The sequence below is a fragment of the Oryza sativa genome, chromosome 7, assembly GCF_034140825.1.
Source record: "Oryza sativa Japonica Group chromosome 7, ASM3414082v1".
Taxonomy (NCBI): Eukaryota; Viridiplantae; Streptophyta; class Magnoliopsida; order Poales; family Poaceae; genus Oryza; species Oryza sativa.
The window spans coordinates 9,326,222-9,345,559 of record NC_089041.1 but is presented as its reverse complement, the minus strand read 5'-3'; the positions used below and the strand labels follow the sequence as shown (position 1 = coordinate 9,345,559).

Sequence of the window (19,338 nt, the reverse complement as noted above, 5' to 3'; positions counted from 1 at the left end):
GATAGATGTAAATAAACAAATAAACAAATAAGAATTAGGCAGTTATTTTGCTACAATACAATCCTTAATTCATCATGAGAATTATGATTATCCATGTATGTTTTTTCTTTGCCAAGTAGTATTGGCAAACATGAACAATCCGTAAAACACATATAAAACTATAAATTCTATATACTGAGTATAATTGATGTACGAATGTTATACACCTCTGAACCCAATTTTGTCAATTCATTACTTTAAATCGACTCAAAACTTAAAAATAATATTGTTTTCGCCACCTCTTCCTTTCTGTATATATCTGTCCTTCAATGTTGGGTGTATTACTTGCTATGCCATCATAAATATTGTAGAGACATGTAAATGGTTGAGTTAAGGTGGTGTCTAAAAGGCCACCATAACCAATGTAACTAAAATGACATACTTACCAATGCAATCATTTGTGTGTGCCAATGGTGAATTGAGTGTTAAAATTGTAATTTAAGATGGTATTTAGGGGCACGGTTACATCGATGCGAGACCCGTGTTTCAAGGCATTATGTAAGAAAGCCTAGGTTGGCTGCTACGGTCGACTTCATCTGTTAGAAAATCATTCATGAATATTTTTAACAGTGTTATCGTATTATCTAGTAGATATGATATTTTTAGACAATTTATACATAGAAGTGAAAATAAGTTATGCATACCGGGTTATGCAGTGTAGATGATATTTTTTGTGTATAAATAATGTATCATTTATTTTAGTGGTACAAATACAGTTTCTTTTATTAAAAGTGTACCTAACTTTCAAAAACAATGATAATAAGTAGTGGTGATAAAAGACGAGTTTATATATGACCAGGACAAAGGGATTTTTACTTAAATCTAATAGACATTCTATCACATTTAGTAATCTATACCGTCTATTTTACGGCAAATATATTTGTTTTTTTATTTAGGGTAATCTACATTCCCTTACAGGGTATATGTATTAATGTATATACTAAGATATGATTTATTTTAGCATTCTTTTTCTTGAACAACAAATAAGATGCCCGTGCATATGTGCGGGTTTCCTTTCCGATTTATATTATGAAAATATCCTCCATTTTATATTTTGTCCTTACATTGTTTGAAACATAGCCTATGATACATGCATGCGCGCGCGAATGCGCGGGCTACCTTCCTAGTTAGTTCATAATTAGTGATACAGTAACCCATATGTGCTAATAACGGATTAATTAGGCTCAAAAGATTCATCTCGCGGTTTCTAGGCTAAGCTAGTTATAAAATTAGTTTATTTACTCATATCCGAAAATCTCTTCCAATATCCGGTCAAACATCAGATGTGACACCTAATTAATAATTTTCTTTTGGCTAGCTAAACGGGCCCTTGCATACTTGGACATCGTATCTGTTCTTTTGAATATCACACAGCCTTCCTCACAGACCAGACGACAGAGCGTATGGCTAGAGGGCACGAACCGAGAGTTACTACCATTACCATGAAGCATCTACCTTTCCTCGTACACCTGTTCTTCCTCCTCTGCCTTGGCCTGAGCCTCACCACGAGGTGCGCCGGCGATGTCCAGTTCATCTACTCTGGCTTCACCGGCGCCAACCTCACCCTCGACGGCGTGGCAGCGGTGACGGCAGGAGGCATGCTCGAGCTGACCAACGGCACGCTGCAGCGCAAAGGCCACGCCTTCTACCCGGCGCCGGTGCCCCTCCGTGGAGCCGCCGGCCCCAACGCGACGACGACGACGGCGGAGGAGTCCTTCTCTCCACTTCCTTCGTGTTCGGCGTCATGTCCGACCATGTCGGCCTGAGCGCCCATGGCATGGCGTTCGTCGTGGCCGCCAGCCGGGACTTCTCCAGCGCGCTGCCCAGCGGGTACCTGGGCCTCCTCAACGTCACCAGCGACGGCGACACGGGCAATCGCCTGCTCGCCGTCGAGCTCGACACCATGCAGAACGACGAGTTCCGCGACATTAACGACAGCCATGTTGGAATCGACATCAACAGCCTCCAGTCTCTGCGCTCCTACTCTGCCGGATACTACAACGACGACGACAACAACAATGGCTTCCGCAACTTGACCTTGATCAGTGGAAAGGCCATGCAGGTGTGGGTGGACTACGACAGAGAGACAACGCGGATCGACGTGACCATGGCCCCCCTCGCCGTCGCCAAACCCAAGAGGCCATTGGTCTCAGCGAGGTACAACCTCTCAAAGCTGCTCAAGGATGTCGCGTACATCGGTTTCTCTGCCGCGACAGGAGGCACGCTGAGATCACGGCACTATGTGCTCGGCTGGAGCTTCGGGTTGGGCCGTCCCGCTCCCGCCATTGACATCACCAAGCTTCCGAAGCTGCCGCGAACTGTCAGCAAGGACCGGTCTAGGATTTTGCAGATCACCCTACCGTTATCAACTGCTGCTTTCCTACTCCCTGTGGGTGCAGCCGTTTTCATGCTCGTCCGGAGGCATCGGAGGTACTCCGAGTTGCTGGAAGATTGGGAGATTGAGTTTGGCCCGCACAGGGTCTTGTACAAGGATTTGTTTCATGCCACGGAAGGATTCAAAAACAGCTGCATACTAGGCATAGGGGGGTTCGGAAGGGTATACAGAGGGGTACTTCCCACGTCTAAATCGGAAATTGCTGTGAAGAGGGTGTCACACGGATCAAGGCAGGGTATGAAGCAATTTATCACCGAGATAGTCAGCCTTGGTTGCCTCCAACACCGCAACCTAGCTTGTGCAACTACTTGGCTATTGTCGACGCAGTGGTGAACTTCTCCTGGTGTACGATTACATGTCCAATGGAAGCCTCGACAGGTATTTGCATGATGAAGAGGGGCAATGCAGTTTGGATTGGGTTAAAAGGATCCACATCATCAAAGGTGTTGCATCAGGCTTACTTTACCTTCATGAGGAGTGGGAAAAAGTGGTCATCCACCGAGATATTAAGGCGAGCAATGTCCTTCTTGACAGTGAAATGAATGGACGTTTTGGAGACTTTGGCCTCGCAAGACTATACGACCACGGATCTGATCCAAAAACTACCCACGTGGTCGGTACAATAGGTTATATAGCTCCAGAGCTCGGCCGGTCTGGTAAGGCAACACCTCTTACTGATATATTTGCCTTTGGTATATTCATTCTAGAAGTCATTTGTGGCCAAAGACCCATCAAGCAAAGCAGAGAAGGTCATCAAATCCTACTTGTTGACTGGGTTATTCACCATTGGAAAAATGGAACGCTCATCGAAACGGTGGACAAAAGACTCGAGGGAAACCATGACACTGATGAAGCAATCCTAGTGCTGAAGCTAGGACTGTTGTGTGCACATCCATTTAGCAATGCAAGGCCAAGCATGCGTCAAATCGTACAATACCTCGACGGTGACATGGCATTACCTGAGCAGATGCCAACAGACCAAATCTCCAATCAGACGGAGGGCTTAGACCAGTATATTCAAACAGGGCCTCAATCAACAATTCCAGTCAATGCAAGCTATGGCACAATGTCTAACCTTTCAGGTGGAAGATAATTTAACAAGTGGGCATTAACACCTTTAAGTGTTGCAAGACGATGCATATGTTATTGCAAGCAGATGATCTTGTGATAGGGGAGGTGATTTGTGGTTAGCTGCTTCAACTAATTAAATCGTTAAGCTTTAAAATGGTGAATTGTATTCAATAAAAATCAGGTGATAGAAAAAGACAGTCATGTGTACTCCTATTTCTGTGCTAGCTAGTGCTACCATATTTTCATTAGTTCAAGATTTTACATGTTGTGGACTTGGCAATCCCATCCCTCAAGAATGGCATTTAATTTGCATCGCACTAATGATGTACGTATGTACATATATCATCCTAGTTTGCAAGAAAGGTACGTTTTGGTCTTGAATGAATCATGGTCATCATTTTGTAAATGTTGAAAGAGATGGGTCGAGACTTTTTCTGCAAGTTTCTTGTACTAATTAGCATCACTTTTGACGGACATGTATCATATCAAGCGCCCCGGTCATCACGGCATGAGATTTACGAGTACATACCTGCTCTGTGACGCATGATCGCTACAGTAGCCGTACTATACCTCGGTGCGTGGGATCAGCTTGTTGATCTGTTGATCTGGTAACCCGTTCCTACATGCATTTGCTAAGTCTCCGAGCATATAGAAATAGGCTATTTCCAAAGGTGTATGTGCAAAACAATTTAAAGAACCTCCTGTGTAAATAGCTAGGATTTCTACGGGCGGAGTTTTTCACCGGTTGCTCTTTAAGTAATGGTAAAAATTACTTTTACACATGCCATCTACTACATCATTACCCGTCTGATTCAAGTCATATATGATAGGCGGGTGACAATATTTCAGCAAATAGCGAAATAATGTTTCAATTCACTGTAATATTTGATCCATAATAGCAAAAGATTATGAGTATACACTAGGTGAAACATTTTTTTGGAAAAAAAATGAAATGGATTCGCTTAATAGAGGGTTTCTATAATATTTAGGTGATTTGTTGCGAAAGAATATTTCAATTCACTGCAACATTTCATCTATTCATAATGAAGCATCATAAGTACACTAGGTGAAACATTGTTGGTGGAACAAAAAATTGAAACGGATTCTCTTAATAGGGTTTTTCCGTAATATGTGGGGATTTGTTGCAACAGGGTGAGAGTGACTAGTGGGGACGCATGGGAGACAGGCGGAGATGCCGGGGGGGGGGGGGGTTGGGGGTGCCCGATTTTTCTAACGAGCGTTGGGCGCCTGATCCAGGCGTTTTCCCAATGGCGGCCAAGCAACGCACTCGTAGCTGTATGGATAGCTAGATTTTTCACATTTTGGTCCTTTTAAAAAACTTATTTCGTAAATAGACCTCTAGAAAAACTTATTCTAGAAATGGTCCTTTTTGGGGCGCCAAAGTGGCTAGCGCCGTCCTCCTGCCACCGTGGCGGGGCAAAATATGTGACTTGTAAAATTTTCTAAAGCTCTACCGAAATGGACAAAATATGTCATCTATCTATTACATACTAAAAGTCCATTAAACTTCCTACAAACGCTCTTAAGCCGCCACGTGGCACTCCTACAAACGCTCTTAAGCCACCACGTGGCACTATCTAATCTTACCGTCGATTTTCACTTAAATTGGTAGACCCGTTATTTTATACCATTAAATTAGATCTATTATTAAAAAATAATAACTTCCTCATATATTATATAACATAGAAACGGTACTGTTCAGCCATAGAGTTTATATACGATACAGAACATTAGGTACGTATTGAAAATAAAATAATAAAACTTTCCCAATGTTACGGTATTTATTTAAAATATGATTTTCTACAGTATAAAGATAAAATATATTTACTTCACAAATATAAATATATTTAGTCAAATTAAGATCTATTATAAATATCCAATCAATGTTCTTTAAAACATCTTATAAATCTATCTACTATCTATCAACTATATATATACTAAAGTATGTTAAACATACGACGAATGCTTTTACGCCGCTACGTGTCTCTCTAATAAATTAGAGAAATCCTAGAAATTTATTTATATACTAAAAATGCATTAAACATCCTGCAAAAACTATTACGCCGTCACGCCGTGCTATAATAAATTAGAGAAATCCTAGAAATTCAGAGAAAAAAGAAAAGCATATGATCCTTTAATTTTTACTTAAATTGGAGGACCCGTTATTTTAAATATTAGTTTAGATCTATTAAAAATCCCATGCTGCTAATCTCTATCTGGAAAAAAAAAACATAATGTGCGTACGTCGTACGATCGTCTCCATCCTAAAAAAATAAAACTTAAATACCTACACCATATACGATAAATAAAACAGATAAAGCCAAATAAATAAAAGAAAACATGCACACGTACCTAGAATCGGAAAGAAATACTAATCGTGAAAAATCACACTGATGTGTTGTCAACATCCTTTAAACTATTATTTTATTAAAAATAACACTACACAGATATGCACATTAAACTTAATCTCTGATAGATAAAATGTCAAATCAAACGTTTTGTTGTTTTAAGTACATCTGTTTTGGGTTATTTAATTTTGGAGATCAGATTCTCAAAATATTTGGATTTGTTCAAAACTTTTTTATTCTTATTTGATGAGTGAGAAGCACAAATAATAGATAGATGAGAAAAATTAAATTAAATTTTAGACAGTGGTTTTGCGATAATAAAACTACAGAATTTAGCTTTGGTTTTTAAGTGGATCATTTTATGTTTATTTTGGGTGACATTGAGATTTTAAGTATCTGAAAATTTTTTTATTGCTATTTGAGGAGAGAGAAGCATACATCATAGATATATGTAAATAAACAAATAAACAAATAAGAATTAGGCAGTTATTTTGCTACAATACAATCCTTAATTCATCATGAGAATTATGATTATCCATGTATGTTTTTTCTTTGCCAAGTAGTATTGGCAAACAATCATGTAAAACACGTATAAAACTATAAATTCTATATACTGAGTATAATTGATGGACGAATGTTATACACCTCTGAACCCAATTTTGTCAATTCTTTACCTCAAATCGACTCAAAACATAAAAATAATACTGTTTTCGCCACCTCTTCCTTTCTGTATATATCTGTCCTTCAATGTTGGGTGTATTACTTGCTATGCCATCATAAATATTGTAGAGACATGTAAATGGTTGAGTTAAGGTGGTGTCCTAAAAGGCCACCATAACCAATGTAACTAAAATGACATACTTACCAATACAATCATTTGTGAGTGTGCCAATAGTGAATTGAGTGTTAAAATTGTACTTTAAGATGGTCTTTAGGGGCACGGTTACATCGATGCGAGACCCGTGTTTCAAGGCATTATGTAAGAAAGCCTTGGTTGGCTGCTACGGTCGACTTCATCTGTTAGAAAATCATTCATGAATATTTTTAACGGTGTTATCGTATTATCTGGTAGATATGATATTTTTAGACAATTTATACATAGATGTGAAAATAAGTTATGCACACTGGGTTATGCAGTGTACATGATATTTTTAGTGTATAAATAATGTATGATTTATTTTAGTGGTACAAATACAGTTTCTTTTATTAAAAGTGCACCTAACTTTCAAAAACAATGATAATAAATAGTGGTGACAAAAGACGAGTTTATATATGACCAGGACAAAGGGATTTTTACTTAAATCTAATAGATATTCTATCACATTTAGTAATCTATACCATCTATTTTACGGCAAATATATTTGTTTTTTTATTTAGGGTAATCTACATTCCCTTACAAGATATATGTATTAATGTATATACTAAGATATGATTTATTTTAGCATTCTTTTTCTTGAACAACAAATAAGATGCCCATGTATATGTGGGGGTTTCCTTTCCGATTTATATTCTGAAAATATCCTTCATTTTATATTTTGTCCTTACATTGTTTGAAACATAGCCTATGATACATGCATGCGTGCGCGAATGCGCGGGCTACCTTCCTGGTTTATTAAAATAGGCGTAACTTTCTCATACGGACTCGGAATCAGGCAAATAATATATTCACGGATATCTACAGAAAAAGTTACATCCGATTCTCGGCATCGCCCCACCACGTCGGCAGGGGGACGGCGCCAGAGAGGCTGGCGCCGTCCCATTGGACAACGGCGCCAACCTCTTTGACGCCCAAAAAGAACCATTTCTAGGATAAGTTTTTTCAGGGGTCTATTTACGAAATAAGTTTAAAAGAACCAAAATGCGAAAAATCCAGGTGCGGATAGTGTTACCCGAGTTCCATTTTCTTGCCCGATGACCAATGCCAACGGCAGTAATAATTAACATTGACATTAATTGGCCTGGTCTGGTGTACACCTTTTCTGCAGCATCAAAATATCTTCTGCAATTATTGTACGGTTTCTACTATTACATGATGGGGATGTTATGCTTGACAAAGGAAAACAAGAGGAACCTCCTTACACTAGTAAAACAAAAAACATTTTTTCAAATGGTTAAAAAAAATTTCGTGTGTGATTAAGTCGCCCGTCTAGTGTGAAAATCACTATTTTTCTACACGGTTAGCAAACACGCACGCAAAATTACATATCCCACTATAGTACTCCCTCCGTCACATAATATAACGAAATTTTGAATGGATGCGACACATCATATCTAGATTCGTAGTACTATTATGTGTCACATCCACCCAAAATATCTTATATTATGGGACGGAGGGAGTATCATACTCAAACTACATAGCGCTCGCGATCTGACGACCCACCTATATATACTTTCTTTTTTCAAACTGCAAAAGCTAGCTTTAAACATCCGTTATACTCCCTCGGTCCCAAAATAAGCGCAGCCATGAGTTTCCATGTCCAACTTTAATCGTCCATCTTATTTAATTTTTTTTTAGAAAAAGCTAAAAAACTTAAGTCACATATAAAGTATTATTCATGTTTTAAATCTAATAGCAATAAAAATAATAATTATAAATAAAATTCAAATAACACGGACGATCAAAGTTGGATACAGAAACTCATGGCTAATCTCATTTTGGGAGGGAGGAAGTATGTCTTAATACAAATGTGACCCGCCAAGCGAAAATCTGTCAAACAAAGAGCACAATGATGGAAATATATTATATTAAACCCTGAGGGTTTCTTTCTTCAATAATTCAAGGCGTGGTTAGGCTGAACTTCACGAGTCTACGAGCTTTCACATACCTATCAAGCTATCTCCTATTACAAAAACCATTTGATTTAATACAGGACCCCAGAAAATATCTTGTTGGCACATGTTACCTGAAATATTAACTCATGTTTTGTATTTTGAAACATATAATGCTTTGGAGTCGTTTAATTATTTGAAATATATGATTATTTTTCAGATAGATTATTTGAAAAAGTTTTCTGCTTCCCATGAGTGATTTATTGGAAACTTCTAATTCCACAAAAATATTTAAATCTCTAAAACGTCTGAAGTCATGTCTTGAGTATCAAATTTGTTGGAGCGGTGCATCCATATACAAAATTTATATTGATTTACTGATCATGTCAATTGTTTCTAATAAACAACGATACAGTAAGCTTATTCTGAATTTCACAAGCTAGATGCACATTTGCAATGTGAACATAATTATAAGTAAATTATGCTACACTAAAACACAATAATGTATTTCTCGGAAGTTGTTCTTATAGTAGAACTATAAATGATATTTTTAGAATAAGGATGTGTTCCTTCCGGTTCAATAATTCTGTGACATTTTGAACTCTTATAACTTTAACTATCAATAACTCTAAAATTATTTTGCTTAAAACGTACTAGAACAACATATTAGATTTGTCTTACTAAATATTATATTAAAAGTAAAAAAATATTTATTTATTATATATATTATAATAGAAAACATAGTGAATGATACATTTAGGAAACCATGTTATTGTTCAAAACATCAAGATCTATGGAACAGGACGCAGTACAATCATGTTTTTTGCACTGCATATATTCTGGAGTGGTCCAGTCTATTCATATAATCATGGAAACTAAGTGTAAACTCACCCCTTATTTATTTTGCATTTGACAGACATATATGCACTTGCAGTAATAACTAGCTAATTAACACCATTTCTTATACTACCTCCATCCCAAAATGTTTGACGCCGTTGACTTTTTTAAATATGTTTGACCGTTCGTCTTATTCAAAAAAAATTTAAGTAATTGTTAATTCTTTTTCTATCATTTGATTTATTGTTAAATATACTTTTATGTATACATATAGTTTTACACATATCACAAAAGTTTTTGAATAAAACGAACGGTCAAACATGTTACAAAAGGTCAACGGTGTCAAATATTTAGGGAAGGAGGGAGTAGTTACCTTCCACCTAAGAGGAAGGATACGGTGCCAATGGTTGCTGCAGACGATGGATATGACATTGGATATGAGTCGAACCCTTCATTCTGCATTAGAGCCATTGTGCTAAAGCTCATATTTGTTGATGTTAAGTCTGGGAGTGGAGTGTCACCATCAAGGTATTGCATGACTTGTCTCATGCCCGGTCTCAAGTTGGCAGATGGGTGTGAACACAGCAGTCCTAGCTTTAGCACCCGGCATGCCTCATCTGTATTACAGTCACCTTGCAACCTCAGGTCCACTGTCTCATTAAGAGAGCCTTTTTTGAAATGGTCAAGAACCCAGTCAACTAACATTTCTTGGTTGTATCGTCCACTATCGTCGTTGACCGGTCTTTGCCCACAAGTTATTTCAAGAAGAAACGCACCAAATGTGAAAACATCTGTTAGTTTGGATGCCTTACCGGTCCATATTAGTTCTGGGGCCAAGTATCCCATTGTACCCACCACATGTGTGGTTTGGGGATCGGTGCCATGGTCATACAACCTTGAGAGTCCAAAATCACCTAAGCACCCATTCATTTGATGGTCAAGAAGCACATTGCTTGCTTTTATGTCACGGTGGATGACAACTTTCTCCCACTTCTCATGGATATAGAGCAAGCCAGACGCAACACCCCTAATGATATGAAACCTTTGGCTCCAATCCCGTAAAGGCTTATCCTCCTAACAATACAGATATTTATCAAGACTACCATTTGGCATATATTCATACACTAGAAGGAGTTCACCTTTTCTTCTACAATAGCCATGTAATTGCACGAGGTTGCGGTTCCGTAAGCGGCCAATGGTGACAAATTCAGAGATGAACTCCTTCATACCCTGCCTTGACTCGTGAGAAACCTTCTTCACGGCTACCTCCAATCTAGACTTCCGAAAAACTCCTTTATACACCTGGCCGTAAAGTCCTGTACCCAGGAGATGTTTGCTCTTAAATCCATTAGTAGCATGATATAGATCCTTATATGAGAATCGATGGGGGCCAAATTCAAGCTCCCAATCTTCAAGCAACTGAGCATACCTCAGATGCCTTAACACGAGTAGGGTGGCAATGGTACCAAGACTGAGCATGACTGTTGCTGTAGCTATTGGTAGGACGATTACTAAGACCTTGGATGGAGGCTTGGGTCCGAAACACGGCAGCTTAGGAAGATTGGCAATGTTAATCGGCGGAGCAGGGCCATTCATGGCAAAGCTCTAGCCGAGCAGGTAGTGCCGATAATTGATCTCGCTAGTCACAGATGAGAAACCGATGTATGCCCACTCCGTGAGTACAGTTGAGAGGTCATACTTAGCGGAAACAAGCGGCTTCCTTGGTTTAGCCACTTTGATTGGTGCCAAAGCCACATCAATCTGTCCTGTGTTGCCATCATAGTCCACCCACACCTGCATCGCTTCTCGGCTAAAGAGGGTTAGGTTCTTGAAGACGCCATTGTTGCCGTCATCGTAGTAGCTAGTTGGGGAGGATTGCAAAGAGTGAAGATTGTTGACGTTGATGCCAACGTGGTTGGCGTTGACGTCTTGAAAATCGGTGTTCTGGACGGTGTCGAGCTCAACCGCGAAGAGGTGGTTGGTCGTGTTGCCGTTGTTCTGGACGTTGAGGAGGGCCAGGTACCCAACCGGCAGTGCGGTGGTGAAGTTCTTGGTCGGGGACACGATGAAGGCCATACCGTGGGCACAGAAATCGGTGTAGTCGGAGATGATGGCGAACACGAAGGCGGCCGAGAAGGACCGAGCTGTGCCATCAGGCGATGTGCGGAACTGCAGAGGCGCGGGGAAGAACGCATGGCCTTTTAGGTTGGTCTTGCGGCTGGTCAGCACAAGGATCCCATCTGGCATGACGGTGGCGTTGCCGTCGAGCGTGAGGTTGGTGCCGGTGAAGCCATGATAGGCGAACTGGAAGTCTCCGCTGCCGGAACACAAGGCAAGTGCTAGGTGAAGAAGGCTGATGAGGCGCAAGAGGAAGAACGCAGGCTTCATGGTCGTATGTGGTGGGGGATTGTGCGAGAGGGCATATCGTTGGCCACACTCTCTAATAAAGCACCTTTCACTAGTCAATCCTTAATTAAGAGGTGGGATATGATAGTCTTGGCAGCCAAACGTACGTGTCGAGATGTCTATGTGGATATATAGCTGTAGTGATAGTGTATTACAGTATCACAAGAAGGAGAATGCCAATTCTAATCTCTTGTCATGGCATATAGTATTTTTCTGTTACATAAAAAAATGGTTTTCATTTAACGCCCTTAAAATATTTGTTGGCTGTGAAGTGTGCATAGCTTAATTGATTAGGCTTGCTCTGGTGGAACCTACCCACTCAGGTTTAAGTTCTAGATTTGATTTGGTTCTCGCATTTAGGTCTAATATTCTTTTAGTGATGTACCTTTCAATAGTGTTCATGTGGGTGTCGTGTGCGTTTATAAATATAGTGAGTGTTTCCATTTGTACTATATTTTTTTAAAAAAATAATCGTTGGCTCCCTGCACCAGTTTAGTCCATGAATTACTGAGATGAGTCACTTTACCCCTAATAATATTTCTTTTTTTTCCCTCTCTTTGAACTTTAAAATACAATTAGGAAGATAGTCCGCGCATTCGCACGGACATGTATCATAGGCTGTGTTTAAAAACTATAAATACATAATATAAATTGGAGAATATTTCCGGCATATAAAGGAAACCCGCACATATGTACGGGCATCTTATTTATTGTTCAAGGAAAAGAATGTTAAAGAAATCATACATCACTATATATACATTGTAAGGAAATGTAGATTATTCTAGGATAAAAATAGACACATATTTGCCGTAAAATTGACAGTAGATTCTAATATACCACTAAATCTAATAAGAATGTCCCTCAGATTTAAATAAAAATCCCTTCGTTCTAGGCATATATAAATTCGCATTTTGTCACCACTACTTATTATCATTGTTCTGAAAATTAGGTGTACTTTTAATAAATGAAACTGTATTAGTACCACAAAATAAATGATACATTATTAATACACTAAAAGAATTCATCTACATCGCATAACCCGGTGCTCGTCACTTAATTTCATATCTGTATATAAATAGTCTAAAAATACCATATGTACCGGATAATACAATAACACTGTTAAAAATAAACATGAATGGCTCTCTAACGGATGAAGTCAACTTTAGCTGCCAACCAAGGCTTTCTTATGTAATGCCTTGAAACATAGGTCCCGCATTGATGTAGCTATGCCCCTAAAGACCATCTTAGAGTGTAATTTTAACACTTAGTTCACTTTAGGTTAATTTCGAACTCAGTGACAATGGAGAGACCTAAAGTGAACTTATTCGCTAGGAGCTAGCCTCCGTATCAACCGCCACGCACTCTGGGCTTTGCCTGGGCCAGAAAGAAATGTGTAACCAGCATTGCTAGCTATTTGAGCTAACGGTACTTGTAAGCAGTAATTGGCTTGCAACTCCTGTACGTGCTCATAACTGGCTTACATGAAGAGAATTTGGAGCAGAATTACTATCCCTGCGATGATGTATGTGTTGATCCATGTTCAGCAAATACTCTCGAATGCACAATGACACGAATGTTATATATCTTGATCTGATTGGCATAGCTCTAACTCCTAACTTCAACTTACCTTTAACTAAAGTTATGCCAAACGGTCAAAATCCTATGTTTTTTTGAGTGGGGTTTGTAGAGTTACTCCTAGAAAATGAACTAAGAGGGTGGAGCCGGGTTTTTACTGTTCCATAGCCCCACTCCACCCAAAAAACCCACTGCTCTTTAATTATTAGCAAATTTTTCTACCGGACATCACAATTTTGTGGTTTTAACCGTAGGACACCACACAAAATCATTTTTGGGAAACACACTCTGAAAATATGGTTATTTGCTAGGGGACACTCTATCCATTAAATTAATGTTTTCGTGTTGACTAGACGAGAGTGGGCTCACATTTTTACGTGTCTTGACCAAATTACCCATTCTTTCTTTCTCTTCCTTATCTGAAATCTCTCCCTCTCTCTTTTTTATCTCTTCTCCCGGCGGATGGCGTGGTTGGCAGCGTCGACATCGACGTCAGCACCCGGAGCGCGTGTGGCCTATTCAGCGGCGGCGGTGGCGGCAGCCTGCTCGGCGGTGGTGGCCTGTTCAGCGGCGGCAGCACGCACGGCGGTGGCCTGCTCACTGGCGGTAGTCTGCTCGACAGCAGCAGCAGCCTGCTCGGTGGCAGTGCCCGGAGCGCGCGCGGCCTGCTCGGCGGCGGTGGCGGAGCCCGAAGCACATGCGGCCTGTTCCGTGGACGGTGGCGCGCGCGGCCTGCTCGGCAGCGGCGGTGGCCACGGACCACGCCAGTGCGTGGATCTCTGCCACCAGTCCACCACGGCTCGCTCGGTGTGGACAACGGCGACAATGACGACTTCAAGTGCCCACTGTACAGGGAAGTGACGGAGGGAGGTGTCGGACGTATGTGCCTGCCACAGTACGGTTCGGCAACGGCCTCGCCATTGCGAGAGCGGCAGCGGCACCGGCGGATGACCACGACACATCATGGGCACGTGGTGCTCATCGTGGTGATGTTGCTGCTGTTGGTTTGGTGGTGTTGCTCTCCATGGTTATGCTGCTACTAGCTGCTGGTTGGTGATGGGGAAGAAGAAGACGCACTCCAGGCAGTAGATGTCCAACCACTCCTCATTCGCCGATAGACAGAGAAGAGAGATGGGAGAACTAACATGTGGGTCCAGGGATATTTTTGATATTTTATACAATTTTTCTCTCCTCTCTATCTGAAAATTATTATTTTAATGGGTGCAGTGTCCGCTGGCGACTTACCACGTATATGGAGTGTCTTTCCCCAAAAGTCATTTCGTGTGGTGTTCTACAACTAAAACAGTAAAGTCACGATGTAGTGTAGCAAAATTTTCTTTAATTATTTGACGTATTTACGCGAAAATGCCACTGACCTACCCCAACCTCCTCACCTCCCTACCCGACGACCGGGCGAGCAGAAGGCCACGGCATTCCGGCGGCGGCTCGGCGATGCGCGTGCGGGCAGCAGGGTGACGACGGTGCTCCGGCAGCGGTGCGCGGACGGGCAGCAGGGCGACGGCGGCACTTCGGCAGCGGCTCTGAGCGCACAGGCAGTAGGCCAGCGACGGCGCAGCTTGGCGACGCGTGGGCGGGCAGCAGCCGCAGCGCTCCGGCGGCGTCGCGCGGCCGGGTAGCAGGGCGACGGCGGTGCTCCAACGGCGGTTCGGTGCGCGCGGCCAGCAGGCTGACGGCGGCGCGGCTCTGAGCTAATCCCCTAGACCCTTTTTCCTTTTTTTTTTCAATTTCAAATCTGCACAAAAAGAACAATAGGGTGATTTTGCATGTATGTTGTGGGGGATTTCTTTTTTATATGAACTATATAGATGTGAAAAATTATCATGTGTTTATACAAATTGAAGTGAGAACAAAATGGTAGACTATACAAATTTCAAATCTAAACCAAGAAAACACTAGGATGCTTTCACTAATTATGTCAATTATTTTGGTGATTAAGTTTTAACCTTATAATTATGTTGCTGAAATTCTAAATAAAAATAAACATTTATCAGTCATACATCACGGAAATAGAAAAAAACCACAAGGGTACTATTGTCAACCTCCCCCTATGCTCTGTTTCTGAAGTTCTGAAGCAGAGTAAGCTTGTCAAACACTTTTCACATGACATCCAACTCCCACAGGAGCGAGTGAGAGTTAGGAGCTAGGAGTTGGAATTTGGAGCCCTCCCAAACAGGCCTTCCTGCATAACTAGCTTTGTCCTGTTTTTGTACGTTGCTAGCACATTGTGATTTAAACTATACAAGACAAAGGTGAGAAAAATAAGTGAAAATTCCTTTATAATAATTAATAGGACGTTCCCGTCATTAACTTAACCCTACAAACATTGCTTCATTGCTTGAAACATCTAACTAAATAATTTTAAATTCTATCAAAATTTTATATAATAAATCATACGAACATCTTATATAAACAGTACCGTGGACGTGTTCTCAGCCATACTTAAAATGTGTTCTTGCTGGCTTTCCCAAACTCACCCTCCTTGTTTTTTGCAAAAATATTCTATACACAAGTTGTTTTAGAAAATCATATTAATCAATTTTTTTTAAAAAAATAATGCTTAATTAATCATATCACTACTAGAAAAACGATTTTTTATGGCGTTGGCCTAATATTTTCTCTGGCGATAAAATGTGAAAACCGCCAACAAGGTTGTAACGAGGGGTGGGAGGCAACGACCGCCAGCAAAAAAAGATTTTCGTTGGCGGCCGAGTAATACAGGCCGCCAGCGAAGATTTTTTTATTTTCGCTGGCGGTACCTTCTAAGTGCCGCCAGCGAAAATAGGTTCATCTTCGCTAGCGGTATGATGATATGGACCGCCATTGAAGATGAACCTATTTTCTCTGGTGGCTCTCTTTAGCCACCGCCACCTCTATCATTTTATATGGCGGTGCATTAAGTAGTCCACCAGTGAAAATTGGTTCTCCTATATAAGGCCGTGCCCAAGCTACCATGCCATTTGAGCACGATTTTCTCTCTCTTATGAACTCAAACATAGGGGGAGAAGTTTTTGAACTCGAATGGTTTGATAGATATTTTGTACCAAAAGGTTAGTTATACTTTATAGTTCTCCATTTCTCAATTTTTTTTTTCATTTTTATCCGTTCTATGTTGAGATTTTGCAAGGTCAAGTTTCCAAGGCATGTTCGTTTTGATTTGTTTTGTGGTGTTGAAAACGGTCAAAATTGTTATGATATATTGTACATGATCAATGTATATAGATTTCACAATGTTTTGATATGTTTATTTATAGAAGATCTATATGGCACGGTTGTTTTGTGCACTTTAAATCTATATATCTGGTTATGAAAGAGAATTGAGAGAAAGAAAGAGGGTAGTTTGGTAATTTTATCTAGTTTTTTCTAGTTGTATGTCTAGTTGTCATGTATTGGGAATATATGAGTGGTAGTTTTTTTTTAAAAAATGAAGTCATAATATAGTTTTAATTTTTCCGTGTTTATACTAATTGTAATATTTTTCACAATGTTTAATTTATTTGTTTACATATTAGCATAATTATTTTAATGTGACATATTATTAAAACTATTTAAACTAAGTTAGTTTTTTTTTCTCAATGCATAGACGATGGCAGACAGATCATGAATGTTCATGAATGTATAGAGAGATATCGTGCGTCATATATTGTAGGAGTCAATATATTTATGAAAGCTGCGAAGAAAAATGCTGTAGCTAAGAAGACAAAGGAAATTAAATGTCCATGCAAACACTGCAAAAATCAGAAATTTTGGAATGATTCATCTGTAATCGAGCAACACTTGGTGACACATGGATTTGTTGAAGGCTACACAAACTGGTCACACCATGGAGAAATCCCTGCAAGCTTCCAAGTTCCCAACCAAGAGATAGTACAGGATGAAGTGTTCAATGATTGGAATTTCATGGTAGTAGAAGAAGAATCGGTTGATGATGATGGTTATGACACAGCTAATGATGTTGATGATGGTCATGTCACAGTAGATGATGCTAATGGTAGTGATGGAACTGCTTTTGATTTGGAGGAGATGTTGCGCCATGCTGAACCTGAGACAATTTTCACTGGCGGCTCCCTTGAGAAAGCCGCTAGCGAAAATAGATCTTCTCTAGTGGTTGGACTCCGCCAGAGAAAACTCTACATCTTCACTGGCCTTTACTCTCTGGCGGCGCCTAGTACCGCCAGCGAAAACCTGTTTTAGCTGCCAAAAAAACGTATTTCGTAGTAGTGTATGGTAACGAGTTGTTTCGTTTTGCGTCGAAGGGATTAGTTCTCAACGAACGCACCCTGTATGGGCAGTGATATATAGGCAAGTACGCATGCAGCCTTATATGGGTAGTCAAATGTAGTCACGAATTAAACTCTCCCTTAGGTACAACATATGCATATGCCACTTTCTTCATGAGCAAACATCGCTATGGATGCTAGCAATGTTGCGCCGATTGATCGAAATATAGGTGGCACTAGGAAGCATGCCAAATGGATTTGCAGCCAAACTATTACTGGTGTAAGCATGCAATAGCCTCCATCTACACACTCCCAGAACACCACTCAACTCACACTACTTGAAAAACGATTTTTCATGACGTTATCCTATTTTTTCGCTGTCGGTTATATAAGAAATCCGCTTGTAAAATTCTGATGAGGGATAGTGTGTTTAGAACCGCCATTTTCGCTGGCGGTGAGTTTAGAACCACCAGTGAAAATCCGTTTTCGCTGGTGGTAGGTTAAGAAGTCCGCTTGCAAAAATATCCCAATTTTTGCTGACGGACCTCAGCGAAAATCCTAGTGGAGGACCGCGCCGCTCTGGCCCTTTAAAAAATCGCGGCATTAAAAGTCGCTCCACCTACCCATCCTTATCTCCTCCTTCCACTCCCTCTCTCCCTCCAACTATCTCTCCCTCCATCCACAGGCATGAGCGGTGAGCTCGGGCACGGCCAGCGGTGTGCTTCGGCGCGGGTAGAGGAGAGGGCTGGCGCGGGCGGCAGCGAGCTCGATTGTGGGCAACAGGGAGGGCGGCGGCGGAGCTTGGGCGAAAGGGAGGGCGGAGGAGAGGGCTGGCGCGGTCGGCGGTGAGCTCGGTTGCGGGCGGCGGTTGTGAAAAGACCTTAATGTCGCTTAGAGGGGGTGTGAATAGGCGTTCCTAAAAATTATCACAACTTCATAGCATATTAGAATTATGAGAACTTTCGGTTCAAACAGGAACTTCCGATATGAGATTGGAAGTTCCGGTCTCAACCGAAAAGTTCGGCGGATAATGGAATAAAACACTAGCTATGAACTTGTAGCTCAAATAAACAAAATGTATATGAATCAAAAAGTGACAAATAAGGTATCTAAACAAGATATAAGGTCACCAACTAAATCAATTAAGCATGCAAGTAGATCGGGTAAAAACAAGCTCAAGCACTATGAGAGAATACACAAATGGACAAACCAAGAGAGGAGACGCATGATTTGTTTCCCAAAGTTCGGATCCACGGATCCTATGTCTCCGTTGAGTAGACACAAGGGCCGGGCCTATTTCAACCCTTTCCTCACGAGGTTGCACAAATGCACTCCTCGGTTTCACTCTTGATTTCTTCCCTTGCGGAGGCGAAATCGAAGTTTTCACAAACTTTCCGTGGCACACCACAACCTTGGGTGCTCACCGGCGACGCCTAGCCGTCTAGGAGACCTTAGTCCCCAAGAGTAACAAACATAATCGAAGATTTGCTTGCTATGAACTCGAGTGCTCAAAGTATGGAGTGAAGCTCATTAGCTCTCAACTTCTCAATCACTCAATCCAACTCTTTCCTCTTCTCAAATCCCTCTCACAAAGAGGCACCACAAAGGATGGAGTGAAACTCACTAGCTCTCAACTCCT

The 19,338-nt window shown here is 40.8% G+C and overlaps 1 protein-coding gene and 1 pseudogene across 1 annotated transcript; one reads left to right on the top strand and one right to left on the bottom strand.

The window, feature by feature from the left end:
* The first annotated feature begins 1,377 nt into the window (after positions 1-1,377).
* On the top strand, positions 1,378-3,837 carry LOC4342877 (L-type lectin-domain containing receptor kinase SIT2-like; annotated as a pseudogene).
* Positions 3,838-9,488: 5,651 nt separating this feature from the next.
* On the bottom strand, positions 9,489-12,067 carry LOC107278636 (L-type lectin-domain containing receptor kinase SIT2-like). Its single transcript, XM_015789863.3, is given in 1 exon segment — positions 9,489-12,067. A coding segment is annotated over 1 exon segment (2,019 nt). The 5' UTR covers positions 11,869-12,067; the 3' UTR covers positions 9,489-9,849.
* Positions 12,068-19,338: the final 7,271 nt, after the last annotated feature.